Raw genomic sequence first — 16038 nt, 5'->3', positions numbered from 1 at the left:
CCAGGGAGGGGATGATGGAAGCCAGGGAAACTATGCAGAACGTCAACTTTTTGAGACACTTCTTGAGGCATCACAGCTCCAGAATGGGTCTTCAGCTGCCTTTTGCTTTCGGGATTAGGAAATAATGGGAGCAAAACCCTTTACCTCCTCCACAGTCCCCAGCTATATGAGGTTCTTGACCTCTTGAACGAGGAGTTGCTCGTGAGAAGGTTCCATGAAGAGAGACAGGGAAGTGGGGTGGAGGGACAACCAAGAATTACAAGGTGCAGCCCCGAGTTAAATCTCTAGCATCCAACAGTTCGAGGTGACCCGCGACTAGGCCAAATGGTGGGAATGAAGACAGTTGAGGAAAGAAGAAGGCGGATCTGGGAAATTCACTGGAGCGTTGCTCTTGAGCACACCCTGAAAATGAGCGCTTCTGGCCCTGGTTGTGCAGGGGAGCAGGAAGACGAAGGGCGGCGACTACTAAAACTCGCGTCTCTATCCCTTCTCCTTGTGGGCCCCTGTCGAAGATGCCAAGGCCTTGGCGGCAGCCAGAACTGCTTCCTCATTGACTGAGACATATGCAGAGCCAGTGAGCGAAGGGTAGCCTGAGTGTCCTTCAGTCCGTGCAGCCTCGCATCAGTCTGCTCAGTAAAGCGACCATTCTCATCAAAGGGAAGATCCTGGACCGAGGCCTACATTACCTGGGATAGGCCAGCAGTCTGAAGCCAGGAACTGCACCACATGATCATTGTCAACACGACCACCCTAGTGCCAAATCACGCGCGTCCCCCTGGGTGACAGCCTTCCCACCAAAGACTGCTTGTTAGCTCTCCCCTGCCTAAGGATTAGAGCTCATAGACTGCTCATTAGTTCAGCCCTGCCTAAGGGTTAGAGTGGACAGGCTATTCATTAGCCCAGCCCTGCCTGAGGGCCTAGGTCCTATTGACTGTTTGGGGTTCCACACTGTTACAAAGGCGGGACGAGAACGCCTACTCTGCTAATTCCCTTTACACTAGGCCGTGATCCTGGTGATATAGTGAGGTGGTGTGGCCTCCCTCCGCCCCAGAGGGGGAGGGACGACTGCAACACCATTATAGGACTCAACAGGAAGAATCAAATGTTAGCTCAACAGACTACATAACCCCACCAATAAATCCCAACAATACTTCAAAAACACTCTCTCTCATTCCCCTCTTCAGCCAGCACAAACCTCAGATCAACCTTCTCTTCCAAACATGAAAGTCCAAAGGAAAGCAATAGCTGAGGGAAAACATAAAAGCAGCAGGAACTGCCACCCACCCATGGCTCTCAGAAGCAACATAGGCAAGTGTCTCAAAACAGTGTTGGCAGCAGCTCAAAAACAGAAAACAACAATGTACAGCATCCTCAAAGCTCTTGCAGACATCCCATCTCAGCAGCACTTATGCTGACAAAATGATCCTCCCCAATATCTTTCTCTAAAATTGTTTTGAAGAAAACAAATCCCACTCAGTTATTTATTCACCACAGATTTCACCAATACAATGTGCAGATCTGAAAGGTAGGAGCTATACAATTCATGATACTTGGAGTCTAACTGAGATGTTTAGAATGCTCAGATGCCTAGAAAGTCTAAAGGTCTGCCTGTCTGTCCTCCAGTGTGTAAGCGATCCAGCATACACAGGTTTCACAGGCTGTTTTCTGCAACACTAATGTAAATTTGTTCTCTCCACAGAAGACTATCTTGGGTTAGAATGAGTTGCCTAGACTTCAATTCAAAATATTTTCTATATCATTTAATTACAAAAACAAAAAAAGAGGAGGTTACTTATCTGTAACTGAAGGTTCTTTGAGATGTGTGATCCCTATCTATAGTCCACTGAAGGTTATACATTCGTACCATGCTCCCAGAGTCAGAGAATTTGAAAGTAGTGTCCGCCGAATATAAACAGGAATCACACAGCTCAAAGAACCTCCCGTTACAGGTAAGTAACCTCCTCTTCTTCTTTGAGTGATGGTCCCTATTATATTCCACTGAGGATGATTAACAAGCAGTACCTAAGTCAGAAGAGGGTGCGAGCATGAGGACAAAATGGTTGTGTGGAAAACTGCAGCGCCAAAGGAGTTGTCGGTTGCCAAGTCCTGCACTAAGGCACCGTGCATTGCAAAGGTGTTCACAGAACTTCACATGGCCGCCCTACATATGTCCTGGAGCGGCACATCCTGGAGGGAGGCCGGGGTAGAAGCTGTTGTGGAGTGAGCCCACATCCCGGTATGGGGAGGCAGATCTGATAATTGGTAGCACAGTTTGATGCAACCCAAAATCCATTTGAGATTCTTTGGGTGGAGATGGCCTGTCCCCTGAGTCTTTCTGCTACTGCAACAAACAGTCTGGGTGACTTCCTGATAGGTTTCATTCTCCATAGGTATAAGGCTAAAGCTCACTGGCAGTCTAAGGAATTGAGTCAGCATTCCTTTGTACATGTGTGGCTTTGGGAAGAAAACAGGTAAGTGAATGGATTGATTGATGTGAAACTGAGAGATTATCTTTGATAAGAACTTGGGATGCAGGTGCAGGGAGACTAACTTTGTGGAAAATTGTAAAAGGTGAGTCTGTCAGCATAGCTTTAAGTTCACCAATCCTTCTTGCGGAAGTGATAGCAACACAGAAGGTGACTTTCATAGAAAGGTGGGTCATTGAGCATGATGGCAACAGTTCAAAGGGTGGTTTCATTACTATGGTTAGAACTAGGTTCAGGTCCCATTGAGGTCTGATGGGTTGGACAGCTGGGATGATTCTGAGGAGGCCCAAAACCTAGCAATCAGCGAATATGTAAAGAAAGAGTGATCTTCCACAGGAGGGTGGAATGAGCTAACTGTCGCCAGGTGGACTTTCAGAGAGTTGAAGGCGAGACATTCAGGGACAGAATGCAGTCCAAGAGGAAGAGGATCCCCGCTGATTCTGGTGGAATTCTCTTTTGTTGGGCCCAGGAGGCAAAGTGTTTCCACTTGGCCTGGTAACAGTGCCTACAGGATTCCTTCCTGCTGCTGGAGAGGATGGCATGGCTGAAGAACAGGTCCATTTTAAGGCAGATGCCCATCCAAATACCATGCTCTGAGGTGGAATGCCTGTGGACTGGGATGTCTGATCTCACTGTTGCACTGTGTCAGCAGATTGGGGAAGGTGGGGACAGGAATTGGTGGACGGGTTGACATATGAAGGAAATTGGGAAACCAGAACTGTCTGGGCCAGCAGGGGGCAATCAGAATGATCTTCGTTCTGTCTTGTTGGATCTTGTGGAATACCCAAGGGCAGGAGCAGTAAAGGAGGGAAGGCATAGTTGATTTGGTCTGATCAGGAGAGTAGGCGCACGTTGCCCTGAGACTGCTGGCTGAGACCTTCCCTGGAGCAGTAGGGGATGCATTTGTTGTTTATATGTGAAGCGAAGAGATATCTTTTTGGAATCCCCCACCAGGTAAAAATGTTGTGTACTATCGAATTGTGAAGCTCCCACTTGTGGTCAATCACAAAATGTCTGCTGAATGAAGCTGTGAGCACGTTCTGTGTCCCAGGAAGATAGGCTGCGGACAAGAGTATCTGGTCTCACAAAACCGGGTGACTGGGCAACAAAATGGCAGATGAAATTCAATGTTAATAAAGTATCAGGAGGTAGCTGTGTTAGTCAATATCCGCAAAAACAACAAAGAGTCTGGTGGCATCTTAAAGACTAACAGATTTATTTGGGCATAAGCTGAGTGAGGTTTTTTACGCACGAAAGCTTATGTTGATAAACACAAAGTAATGCACATCATAATGCACATTGGAAAACATAATCCTAACTATACATATAGAAGGATGGGGTCTAAATTAGCTGTTATCACTCAAGAAAGAGATCTTGGAGTCATTGTGGATAATTCTCTGAAAACATCCACTCAATGTGCAGTAATAGTCAAATGTTGGGAATCATTAAGAAAGGGATAGATAATAAGATAAAAAAATATGATATTGCCTCTATATAAATCCATGGTATGCCCACATCTTGAATACTGTGTGCAGATGTGGTCGCCCCATCTCAAAATATATGTATTGGAATTGGAAAAGGTTCAGAAAAGAACAAAACTAGGCTAGATGACCTTTGGTCTAACCCATTATGGCTGTTCTTATGTTCTTATAGTAAGTAATGCACCAATTCCAGAGATTGACTGCTTCTGCGCATAAAACAGTAGATCTCATGCTCCTGTTTATTGATGTAGAAAATAGCGGTGGTGTTTTCTCTCATGATGAGAACAAGATGGGAATGGATGAATGGAAGAAAGGATCGGCATACTTTCCTTACAGTTGAGAGTTCCAGGATATTGATGTGCATCCTAGGTTCTCGAGGAGACCACATTCCCTGTGTCACGTGATTGTCCATGTGTGCTTCCCAGCCTACAAAGGATGTGTAGGTGATGATCATCTTGTCTGGAAAGGAGGGAACCCCTAGGCAAACATGACATGGGATGTCAGCACCCACTCAAGGGATGACAGTACCCAGGCAGGGATTGTCCATAAGGTCCATGGGGTGATATTTTGGTGAGTAAACTATCTGGAGTCACATCTGGAGGCAGTGAAGGTGGAGTCGAACAAAAGCAGTCACATATGTACACGAAGGCAAGTGGCCAAGAAGGCAAGTCCTGGCCAGTACATAAGGATTGTTGACAATGAAAGTTCTGATTTCTCTCATTGCCTGGAACCTGTTCCTTGGTAAGCAGGTCCATGCTGTGACTCAACTGATGGTGGCTGCTATCAAATCCAGGGATTGCGTGGGGTCTAGGATCCATTTTTCAACATTGATGCTGACTCTGAGGGACGAAAGAAGGCTAAATAACATGGAGGTTGAAATTTAGGCTTCGAGCCTGGAGCGTGCACCTAGGAGCCAGATGTCGAGGTATGGAAACACCAGGACCCCAAGACGTCTGATATAAGCTACTATAATAGAGAAATCTTTGGTGAAGACTCTGGAAGCAGTGGCTATTCTGAAGAGGAGTTCCCTGTATTGGACATGGTGGGAGCTGACTATGAATCGCAGGATGCATCTGCGGGCCAGATGGATATTGATGTGAAAATAGGTGTCCTACATATCAAGAGCAATAAATCACATATTTTTCTATGGATGGGATAATAGCTGCCAACTTGAGTTTGTGGATGAGGCGATTGAGAGGATGGAGGTCAAAGATGGGTCTCCACCCGCCTTTCTTCTTAGGAATGAGGAAGTAGGTCGAATAGAACCCCATTCCTTGATATTCTGGGTATTCTTGACATTCAGTCACTATAGCAAGGAATTCACTTCTTGGGTGAGAATGCTGTCATGAGAGTGATCCCTGAGAAGGGATATGGAGGGGGGGTCAGAGGAGGTAGCATAATAAATTAGATCATATAGCATGGTGGATGATGTTCAGCACCCATTTGTCCACTGTTATTGCACTTCAAGCTTGGGAAAAGAGTGTTAAAGAAGGAAGAAAGGAGAGCAGCAGAATACGGACCCTGGACTTCAGAAAAGCAGACTTTGACTCCCTCAGGGAACAGATGGGCAGGATCCCCTGGGAGAATAACATGAAGGGCAAAGGGGTCCAGGAGAGCTGGCTGTATTTTAAAGAATCCTTATTGCGGTTGCAGGAACAAACCATCCCGATGTGTAGAAAGAATAGTAAATATGGCAGGCGACCAGCTTGGCTAAACAGTGAAATCCTTGCTGATCTTAAACGCAAAAAAGAAGCTTACAAGAAGTGGAAGATTGGACAAATGACCAGGGAGGAGTATAAAAATATTGCTCAGGCATGCAGGAGTGAAATCAGGAAGGCCAAATCACATTTGGAGTTGCAGTTAGCAAGAGATGTTAAGAGTAACAAGAAGGGTTTCTTCAGGTATGTTAGCAACAAGAAGAAAATCAAGGAAAGTGTGGGCCCCTTACTGAATGAGGGAGGCAACCTAGTGACCGAGGATGTGGAAAAAGCTAATGTACTCAATGATTTTTTTGCCTCTGTCTTCACGAACAAGGTCAGCTCCCAGATTGCTGCACTGGGCAGTACAGTATGCGGAGAAGGTGACCAGCCCTCTGTGGAGAAAGAAGTGGTTCGGGACTATTTAGAAAAACTGGACGTGCACAAGTCCATGGGGCCGGATGCGCTGCATCCGAGGGTGCTAAAGGAGTTGGGGGGTGAGATTGCAGAGCCATTAGCCATTATTTTTGAAAACTCATGGTGATCGGGGGAGGTCCCAGATGACTGGAAAAAGGCTAATGTAGTGCCCATCTTTAAAAAAGGGAAGAAGGAGGATCCGGTGAACTACAGGCCAGTCAGCCTCATCTCAGTCCCTGGAAAAATCATGGAGCAGGTCCTCAAGGAATCAATTATGAAACACTTAGAGGAGAGGAAAGTGATCAGGAATAGTCAGCATGGATTCACCAAGGGGAAGTCGTGCCTGACTAACCTAATTGCCTTCTATGATGAGATAACTGGCTCTGTGGATGATGGGAAAGCAGTGGATGTTTTATTCCTTGACTTTAGCAAAGCTTTTGATACGGTCTCCCACAGTATTCTTGCCGCTAAGTTAAAGAAGTATGGGCTGGATGAATGGACTGTAAGGTGGATAGAAAGCTGGCTAGATCGTCGGGCTCAACGGGTAGTGATCAATGGCTCCATGTCTAGTTGGCAGCCGGTTTCAAGCGGAGTGCCCCAAGGGTCGGTCCTGGGGCCGGTTTTGTTTAATATCTTTATTAATGATCTGGAGGATGGTGTGGACTGCACTCTCAGCAAGTTTGCAGATGACACTAAACTAGGAGGCGTGGTAGATACACTAGAGGGTAGGGATCAGATACAGAGGGACCTAGACAAATTAGAGGATTGGGCCAAAAAAAACCTGATGAGGTTCAACAAGGACAAGTGCAGAGTCCTGCACTTAGGACGGAAGAATCCCATGCACTGCTACAGACTAGGGACCGAATGGCTAGGTAGCAGTTCTGCAGAAAAGGACCTAGGGGTCACAGTGGACGAGAAGCTGGATATGAGTCAACAGTGTGCTCTTGTTGCCAAGAAGGCTAACGGCATTTTGGGCTGTATAAGTAGGGGCATTGCCAGCAGATTGACGAACGTGATCGTTCCCCTTTATTCGACATTGGTGAGGCCTCATCTGGAATACTGTGTCCAGTTTTGGGCCCCACACTACAAGAAGGATGTGGAAAATTGGAAAGAGTCCAACGGAGGGCAACAAAAATGATTAAGGGTCTGGAGCACATGATTTATGAGGAGAGGCTGAGGGAACTGGGATTGTTTAGTCTCCAGAAGAGAAGAATGAGGGGGGATTTGATAGCAGCCTTCAACTACCTGAAGGGGGGTTCCAAAGAGGATGGAGCTCGGCTGTTCTCAGTGGTGGCAGTGACAGAACAAGGAGCAATGGTCTCAAGTTGCAGTGGGGGAGGTCCAGGTTGGATATTAGGAAAAACTATTTCACTAGGAGGGTGGTGAAACACTGGAATGCGTTACCTAGGGAGGTGGTGGAGTCTCTTTCCTTAGAGGTTTTTAAGGCCCGGCTTGACAAAGCCCTGGCTGGGATGATTTAGTTGGGAATTGGTCCTGCTTTGAGCAGGGGGTTGGACTAGATGACCTCTTGAGGTCCCTTCCAACCCTGATATTCTATGATTCTATGATTCTATGAAATGATCCCAAAAGGGGGCAGGGTGCTTGTGAGGTGGTTGGCAATATGATTGGCTGCCCTCAAGGTTATCTCATAAATATCTCCTAGTCGGAGATTGAGGCTGTGAGGTGGAAACCAGTGAAGGGTGTCCCAGGAGGCAGGATCTTTGGGTTTTCTGTTACTTCCTTGGTGGCTCTTAAGTAAGGCTACATTTTAGTCACAGGTATTTTTAGAAAAAGTCATGGACAAGCTCCCTAGAAGTGGCCAGCATGTCCCTGAGGTTCCTCGGGGGAGAGAAGGCCAGGGGGGCTTTATGCGCTGGCCCACCATGACCACCAGCTCCGCAGCTCCCATTGGCCGGGAACCGCAGCCAATGGGAGCTGTGGGGGCAATGCCTGTAGGCAGGGGCAGCAGCTCGCAGAGCCCGCTGGCCCCTCCGCTTAGGAGCTGCAGGGACATCCCGGCTACTTCTGGGGAGCTCTCCCCTCCCCAAAGGTAAGCATGGCACCACATCCCAATCCCCTGACCCCAGCCCTGAGCCACAGCCAAACTGTTGCTGCCGATGGCAGCCCCTGAACCAGCTGCAGCAGCCCCTGAACCAGCTGCAGCAGCCACTGAGGAAGTCATAGAGGTCAGGGAACATCATGGAATCCGTGACTTCCACGACCTCCGTGACAGACACGCAGCCTTGCTCATAAGGTCTCTGAGGGTAGAATTAGGGGAATCTATAGTGTTGGGTGGGTGGTGGGCGGTAGAATTTACACTTCAGGGTGGCAGTGTAGATGCCCAGCAAGCAAAGGGTGGTTCTGGAGTCCTTGATTTTATGTAGCAATTCATCAATCTTTTGATTAAATAGATGGGACTCATCGAAGGAGAGCTCTTCGATAGTGTTCTGTACCTCACTAGGAAAGCCAGAGGATTCCCTACACATAATTATGGCTGCAGCCATGGTCCTGGAGGATCTGCATCCACTGTCAGTTGGAGCGCTGTTCTTGCTACCAGCTTCCCTTCCTCAGTGAGCTCCGGAAAATGAGTCTGATCCTGTTGTGGAAGGCTATCAGCAAATTTAGCAAATTTGCTGTAATTCAGGAAGTCATATTTGTTTAGTAACACCTCATTGTTCATAACCCTAAATTGGAGGCTGGCTGAGGAAAAGACCTTACACCCCAAAAGATCCAAATGCACATCTTCCTTGTCAGATGGTGTAGAGCGAGGGTGCTGTTGTCTGGCTCATTCCTTGCTTAAACAACCAGGAAGTTTGGAGGGAGGAAGTGAGATGAGAAACTCAGAATCCTTAGCCAGAATGTAATAGTGTCTTTCTGCCCCTTTGGGGGTAGGTGTGCATGCCATACTGTCCTAGCAGGCTCGAGAATGGCATCATTAATAGGCAATGCAACCCTTGGTGCCTAGGAATGGAGGATATCCAGGAGCTTCTGCTGGGTGTCTTGGATTTCCTCTAGGGGAATGTGGCGTTCCCCAATACTCTGCACAGCAGTTCTTGGAAATACCTGAAGTCATCCGGAGCTGAAGGGGACACTAGTCACTGTCTCATCTGGAGAAGAAGAGGGAAATCTCACTGGTTCCGGTGGCACTCTTGGGTCCAAGCTAAGGGTTCCTCCTCCACCCAGCTTATCCGAGCACTTACTAGAATAGGCCCTCAATGGAGAGGCAGGTGAAGGTTCCCAATACATCAGCCTTAGGGGTATACTTCCTTACCTCCCAACTAGGCCCCGGCATGGGGTCCATAGGTGTGGTTCCCCTGGAGCCAGATTTGGACTCAATGGCAAGGGGAATGCTCCTCATTGTTTCAGGCTAATGCACTGGGTGTGAGGTCGCCCAGCTTGGGGGCATAGTCCAGTACCCACATGTGAGTATGGGGAAGGGGAGGATAGAGAAACAAACCCCCAATCTATCTACACTAATTACTAAGAACTATGATAAAACTACAATAAGACTGGTAAAACTACTATAAAAGTCAAATTCTAAAAGCTATTAACAACTGTGTATTTAAAGGTGCGTCAGAGACAAGGGCACTGAAAGTTCCGACCCGGACCAGATGGCGGTGAGGAGGAATGGGAGACATGCTTTATCGTCTCAGATGAAAGCACGACACGAGCCAGGGCACATATGTGGACCAGTGGACACTATTTTCAAATTCTCAGACTCCAGGGACATGATGCATATGTGTAACCCTTAGTGGAATACAATAGCGACCAAGAAGAACCCTCCAGATTTTAACAACACAGCAATACATAAGAGTAGAATTTGGTCCAGCTATTATTACCCTATTGTTGTTTGCATAATATGTAGTACATGAAGAACACTACACATAGAGCTTAATGTTTACCACACCAAGATCTGAGCAAGCAACCAGCCTGAAAGAATGGAATTCTGTAAAGGAGAAGAAAGGCACAGTTTTCTCTTCCTCCATGGAAAACTGCCTCCCATGCAGATGATGCAAGAAGAACCTGAAAGCCCTATTTCAAAAGGACATATCTGCTACTGGGAAGAGACCTGGAAAAGTAGTGTAATGTGCTGAATGGGGCAGAAGCAGAGAGAGTTGAGTCGATTTGGGAGTGGGAGAAAGAAAGGAGGGTTAGATAGTCAGGAGGAAGAAACCAGAAACAGAGCATTCTGGAGTCTGGGAGTGGAAATACAGCCTTATAATGCAGAGTGGAGATAGACTATGTAGCAAGAGGATTCAGAGAATTGGGAGCTGAGGAACCATAGCTGGGGAGGGAGGTAGAATTCAGAGACTGTGTAGGGGGACGTGGCAAGTACAGCCCAGTAGTTACTGCTAATGACTGCACCACAACTAAGGTGGGGCAGAGTTTGTCTGGGGCTTACCCAGGAAGGACAGCTCTGCTTTATGGGGGAGGGGGCGGGGGAGGGAGGAAGGAGGTTAGAAACTGCTGTAAAAAAGGTGCTCGTTGGTCAGCTTTGCAGCAATGACTCACCTTTACCCACCCACCCACAATCTGAGGTCTGAAGGGCATAAAGGTCTGAAACCTGGGTGGAGCAAGTCTCTTTGTTCCATGCTGCGAGGAAGCCGGCACCCACCTTCCCCTAGTGGAGGTGAATGGAAGGCTGGGTTAGGACCTGCTGTGGGCATTACGCTAGTTGCTCCTTTTAAAGGGGGGCTGGGAAGGAATTTTTCCCGCACCATTTGAATTGTGGAGTGAGGTTTTTTTTGCCTTCCCCAAAGCGGGTGTGAGGGAGGACCTTTTCTGGTAAGAAGAAAAGGTGGTAGGCTATATGTCGCAACTTATTTTGTAAGGTTGGGCGGATGTCCAGTGCAGGTACTCCATAGGGAAGGCAGCCAGTGACAAGATAAATGGCCTGGTAAAGGACTTAAAAGGAGGTACTGGATAAAGGAACAGAATGGGGGAGGGGGTTGGGGATTCCTCTGATTGGTATGGCAGGGAGCCAACCCCCCGCCCACACCCCATTCTCATAGCCCACCTTAACCCTCTTACGAGGGTGGTGGATGGTAAGGTCCAAGCCATGGGTCAGCTGGGGGACCTTGATGGAAACAAAGGGGGGCTGGTGAAAGCCCCGGAGAATTGATTTGAATAAACATGGATTTGCCTGCACTGTACACTTTATCTGCTGGGTAGTCCCAGACATCTATATAATGAAGTTGCGGCTTGATTAAAATTCATAATAAGTGTCTCCTGTCCTTCTTCCGGTCTACTCAGACAATGTGAAGGTGAAGCTATGAAACTTCCCACAGATTGTGTTTGTCTCATTTCTATTTTCCTTTTTATCCTGCCCTTTTTTGTTTGAGAAACTCAACAAACTGTCTCTAAAGCCTTAGCATCTTTTAACTCAATTGCCTAGTATGATGATGATGGGCGATCACTCGTTACAGAGTATGATCATCTTCCATGGGAGTTTGAATTTCTGCATCAATATCTGCCTTGGAGGAAAGATGACTTCCAAGGTAGAGGAAATGATCGACATTCTCCAGTGCCACTCCATTAATTTTGATAGATGGGGCATGTAATAGCTCATTTGGAGAGGGCTGATAGAGCACTTTAGTCTTCTTGATATTAAGAGTGAAACCAAGACATGTGTAAGCATCGGCAAACACATTCAAGATAGTTTGAAGATCTTTCTCAGACTGGGCAAAGATTGTGTTGTCAACAGCATACTGAAGTTCAACAATAGATATTGTGGAAATCTTACTCTTGGCTTTCAGCCTGCTAAGCCTGAATAGCTTTCCATCCATTCCGTAAATGATTTCAACGCCAGCTGTAAACTTCCCAGCAATTAGGTAAAGAATGACGGTAATAAAAACTGCAAACATGGTTGGAGTGATGATACAGCCCTGTTTGACTCCTGTTTGTACTTTGAAAGGTTCTCTCTAGGAGCCAGTGCTGCTCAGAACAGTCGCTTTCATGAAGAAATTTTAGGACATTGATGTGTTTATCAGGACATCCATGCCTAGTATATAACATAATTATTTATATTTATCACTCCATGTCTGAAATACTTTGCCTTTATATTCTTTCCAAAAGTCCTTAGCTTATCTTTGAGAAACTGAATTGCCCTAGGAACATTACAAAGTATTTTCAGAATACATTGACTATAGATGTCTGAACATTTACAGGTAATACATGTAACCCGCTACTTGAAAAGCTGCCAATTAGATTTACTCTAAATGTATTGTGCCAACTTTTCAATATAAAAAATTCACATTAGTAATAAAGATAAAGGACAATTTATGAGTTCTTGGTTCAAATGCCAATTTAATTTTACTATTCTTTTTCAATTTCTGGTAACGAATACTGCTAAAGACGAGATAAACAACAAAGGAAGAGACTAGAGGTCATGAGTTATTGACAGATGCATTATTACCCACATTATTCTTTATAAAACAATAGGCATTTTATTTAAAGTGACCTTTACAATAGGAAAAACTTCTAAAACTATTACGCTGTAGTATATTTTGAAAATTAGAGAATAAGCAAGCTGTGAAATACACAAACACACTTACTGGCCCTCTCAAATCAATGAGTTCCTGCCTCATTTGGGATACAAGAGCTTCTTTAGCCATCAAAGCACGGTGTAGTCGCTCATTGAATTCTATAAGCTCCCCATGCATTTCTGCCACCTGAAAGACATACAACCAAAATGTTAGATAGAAGAGAACAAAGCTCCCGAGATGAAGACATTTCTCTCTATATTGAAAAGATCTACAATATAGTTTCATATCCATGTATACAGTTCCTGTGAAATCAAAAATATTTATTTCCTAATTAATGCATAGTATTGTTAACGCAGTAGTTTGGACAGTAACATTAATGACAGACAAATGCAGTTACAACACATAAAAATCTTGGCCTGACTCATACCAACCAGGTAACCTTGCAATTGTAATGCAGATACTGGCATCTACTTTGATCACACAACATTTCAGTTCAAACTTTATATCCTGTATCTGAGAAAGGTGGGTGACAAGGGACCAATAGTGTAGTAATTCATATGATACTATTGTCGGTTTAATTGTTTGGATGAATGAAAAGCGCTCATAAAAGTAATGGATTAATAGAAGTAATTTAAATTAGAAGCAGTGCACACAGGCAATTCATATACAGCTCTGCTCCAGAGCTGTGCCCTGCAATGCTCCTACTATCCCACTCAAGCAGAAACTACCAAATTGTCCCAAGTTGTATGATATTTTGTGATAACAAATCGGGCTGAAAGGAAAGGGTATTTGCACAGTCCCAGAAACCAAATAACGCAACCTTTTGCTGCTGCATAAAAAAACAAAGATGAAACTCAGACTTATGGTGAAAGAGAATATTGACCTCCAACATTTTACTTACAGAAAGGTATATTTACATAAAAATATAATTTGTTTAAATATTGATTTTAAAACAAAACTTTCTAATGGTCTAAATAATACATGACTACATTCTATTTTGTAGTAATGTGCAGAACAGGTCTGGATTTTGTTAGCAGCCATTTACATGACTTATTTTTTTCAGAGTAGATCTCCTCTTCAAAGGAGCAGGGAACCAGGCCCAGTGGAAGTTAGGATGCCCGGGTAGCTGCTCTAACTTACACGATTGGCAAAATGTCCTTTAAGTCTGTACCACACCACCTATCCATCTTATGGGAGAGTGGAGAAGGAGGTGTCTTTGTCCTGGAAGGAAAGAGGTGTTGCCTTTTTTAAGGGCTCCCTTACAGCACATGAGAATATAGGGAACAGTTTATAGGGATGGACAGGAAGAGCAGGAAGCAGTTGGGGCCAAGTTAGGACAAGTCACTTCACTTCCCTTCCTGTTGATCAGAAGAATGTGTGTGATTGGGAAAGGGGGGGGGCGAGTATTTATGCCCCCTGTAGAGGCCCTCTTTACCAGGATTGGGCTGGCAGCACCCACCCACGAACTTGGCATAACAACTGGGTTCCCTTTTGATCTGCTGTGGGCATTACACTAGTTGCCCTTTTGCTTGGGAGACTGGAAAGGAATTTTTCCATCGCTGCCAATTGGCCAAAGCAGACTGGGGTTTTTTTTACTTCCCCACAAGGGACGGGAAGCAGGCTATGTCACAACTTAATATATAAAACTTGTGGCGGATGTCCAGTGTGGGTACATTATAGAAGGGATACAGTTATTGGATAAAATAGATTGGAAAAGGATTTGAAGGAAAGCATCTCTTAAGGCAACTGAGTAAGACTGTTTGGGGCTCCTACGTCTGGAACAGCAGGGAGATAATCCGCTCCTTCCCTCACCATACAATTGTTGCTGGGTATTCCCAGATATTATTGTAGCCCAGTGGTTCCCAAACTGAGGTTCGTGAACCCCTAGGAGTTCACGAAATGTTACAGGGGGTTCTCGGGAAAAAAATCCCTAATGGTGGCCAGAGCTGTCCCTAGGAACCTCGGGGAGCACGGGGTCAGCAGACCGGAGCCCCTGGACTTCCAAGAGCTAAGAGGATCAAAACAAGCATCTCTATCACACTGAGATTTAAACTTCAAGACCCCTTATAAGAAATGGAAAGGGAGGTGGCTATTTTTTGCTGTTTTTAAAATTAAAAAGGCAGCTAGTATTGTTTTTAAAATTATTATGATGAACACGTTTAAGCTTTATTGTAACGTGCGTTGTTTGCCTGGACTGCTCAAGACCTGAATGCTTGTGTAGGAGGAACTCTTTGAGTTGGCTTCTTAAATACCTTCATGCTGTTTCACATCTGATATTCCTTGATGAAACATAGGAGCCTTGTCTTATAATAGGCTTATTCAAAGTGATACAAGCTACGAAAGTGAGATCTTGGAAGTGTGTTGCCATTTTCATAATGTAATAAAAATACTGTAATGATAAATAAGAACATAAGAATGGCCCTACTGGGTCAGACCAAGGATCCATCTAGCCCAGTATCCTGTCTTCCGACAGTGGCCAGTGCCAGGTGCCCCAGAGGGAATGAACAGATCAGGTAATCACCAAATGATCCATCCCCTTTCGCTCATTCCCAGCTTCTGGCAAACAGAGGCCAGGGACGCTTAATAATAAACAGTGTGTAATAAGCATGTCATAAAAACAAATTTTATATTTCCAAGATCACTGCTTTTATAATTTATACTCAGGTAAATGAGAAAATCCCTGGAAATATTCATTTTTAGGAGTGGGTTTGCGAGACTTGACATTTTACTGAAAGGGGTTCAAAGGTTGTTAAAGTTTGGGAACCACTGTTGTAGCCTAATTAAACTACATCCATGGCCTCCTGTCTTTCTTCTAGTGCAGACGAAGAGTTGGGCTAAGGCCAGTTCTTTGTTTCCTGTGTCATCAATGTCTAAACAATTGTGGGAACCTCAGCGAATTGTGAATTATTAAATGGTCACAAAGATTAAACAAACCACTCGCTCTCTTTGTTGTGGTGCTATAGGGAAGAACTTTAAAATTACCAGAAAATTCAAAAGTGAAGGTTCTCATAGTAATGTTAACTCAGCAGAACATACATAGAAACGTCTATCACTGTTTGTGTGGTTAAATAAGAAGTTTAATACTAACAGTGTTAATTTTAAATTATATATAACAAAATATGCAAAACTTGTAATATGGTTGAGTTGACACTTCAGCTTTGAACTTTCTGACTTTTTAAACTAGGAAACCTTAACACTGCATTAATATATCAGTTGTTTGCTTGTTGTGTGCAATTTTAATTCACTGCCTTTGTTTCTGTACTTGTCATGCTTTTCTGTTCTACTTAATCCCATTAGCGGGGCTCACTCCTCAGCCTCATTTGATTAGAGACTTCCTCATTAATTAATCTATTCGGGCTTCTTTTGATAAGATCAAAACATTAAGACTTCCAACACCAACAACTATGGCATTATGTATTCAAATCCCAACTGTTCACTGAACATCAATCTTGATGAAGGCTGTTTAACTTCA

At 44.9% G+C, this 16038-nt stretch overlaps 1 protein-coding gene across 1 annotated transcript in view; it reads right to left on the bottom strand.

The window, feature by feature from the left end:
* The window catches only part of LOC117883854 (sorting nexin-29-like), a 388013-nt gene that overhangs the window by 235373 nt on the left and 136602 nt on the right, over positions 1 to 16038 (bottom strand). The window contains exon 9 of the mRNA XM_034783666.1: positions 12636 to 12752. Within this exon, the coding sequence (XP_034639557.1) occupies positions 12636 to 12752 (117 nt within the window). The remainder of the gene's footprint in view (positions 1 to 12635; positions 12753 to 16038) is intronic.

The sequence above is a fragment of the Trachemys scripta genome, chromosome 10 (assembly GCF_013100865.1).
Source record: "Trachemys scripta elegans isolate TJP31775 chromosome 10, CAS_Tse_1.0, whole genome shotgun sequence".
Taxonomy (NCBI): Eukaryota; Metazoa; Chordata; order Testudines; family Emydidae; genus Trachemys; species Trachemys scripta.
This window is presented reverse-complemented; position numbering and strand designations above follow the sequence as displayed.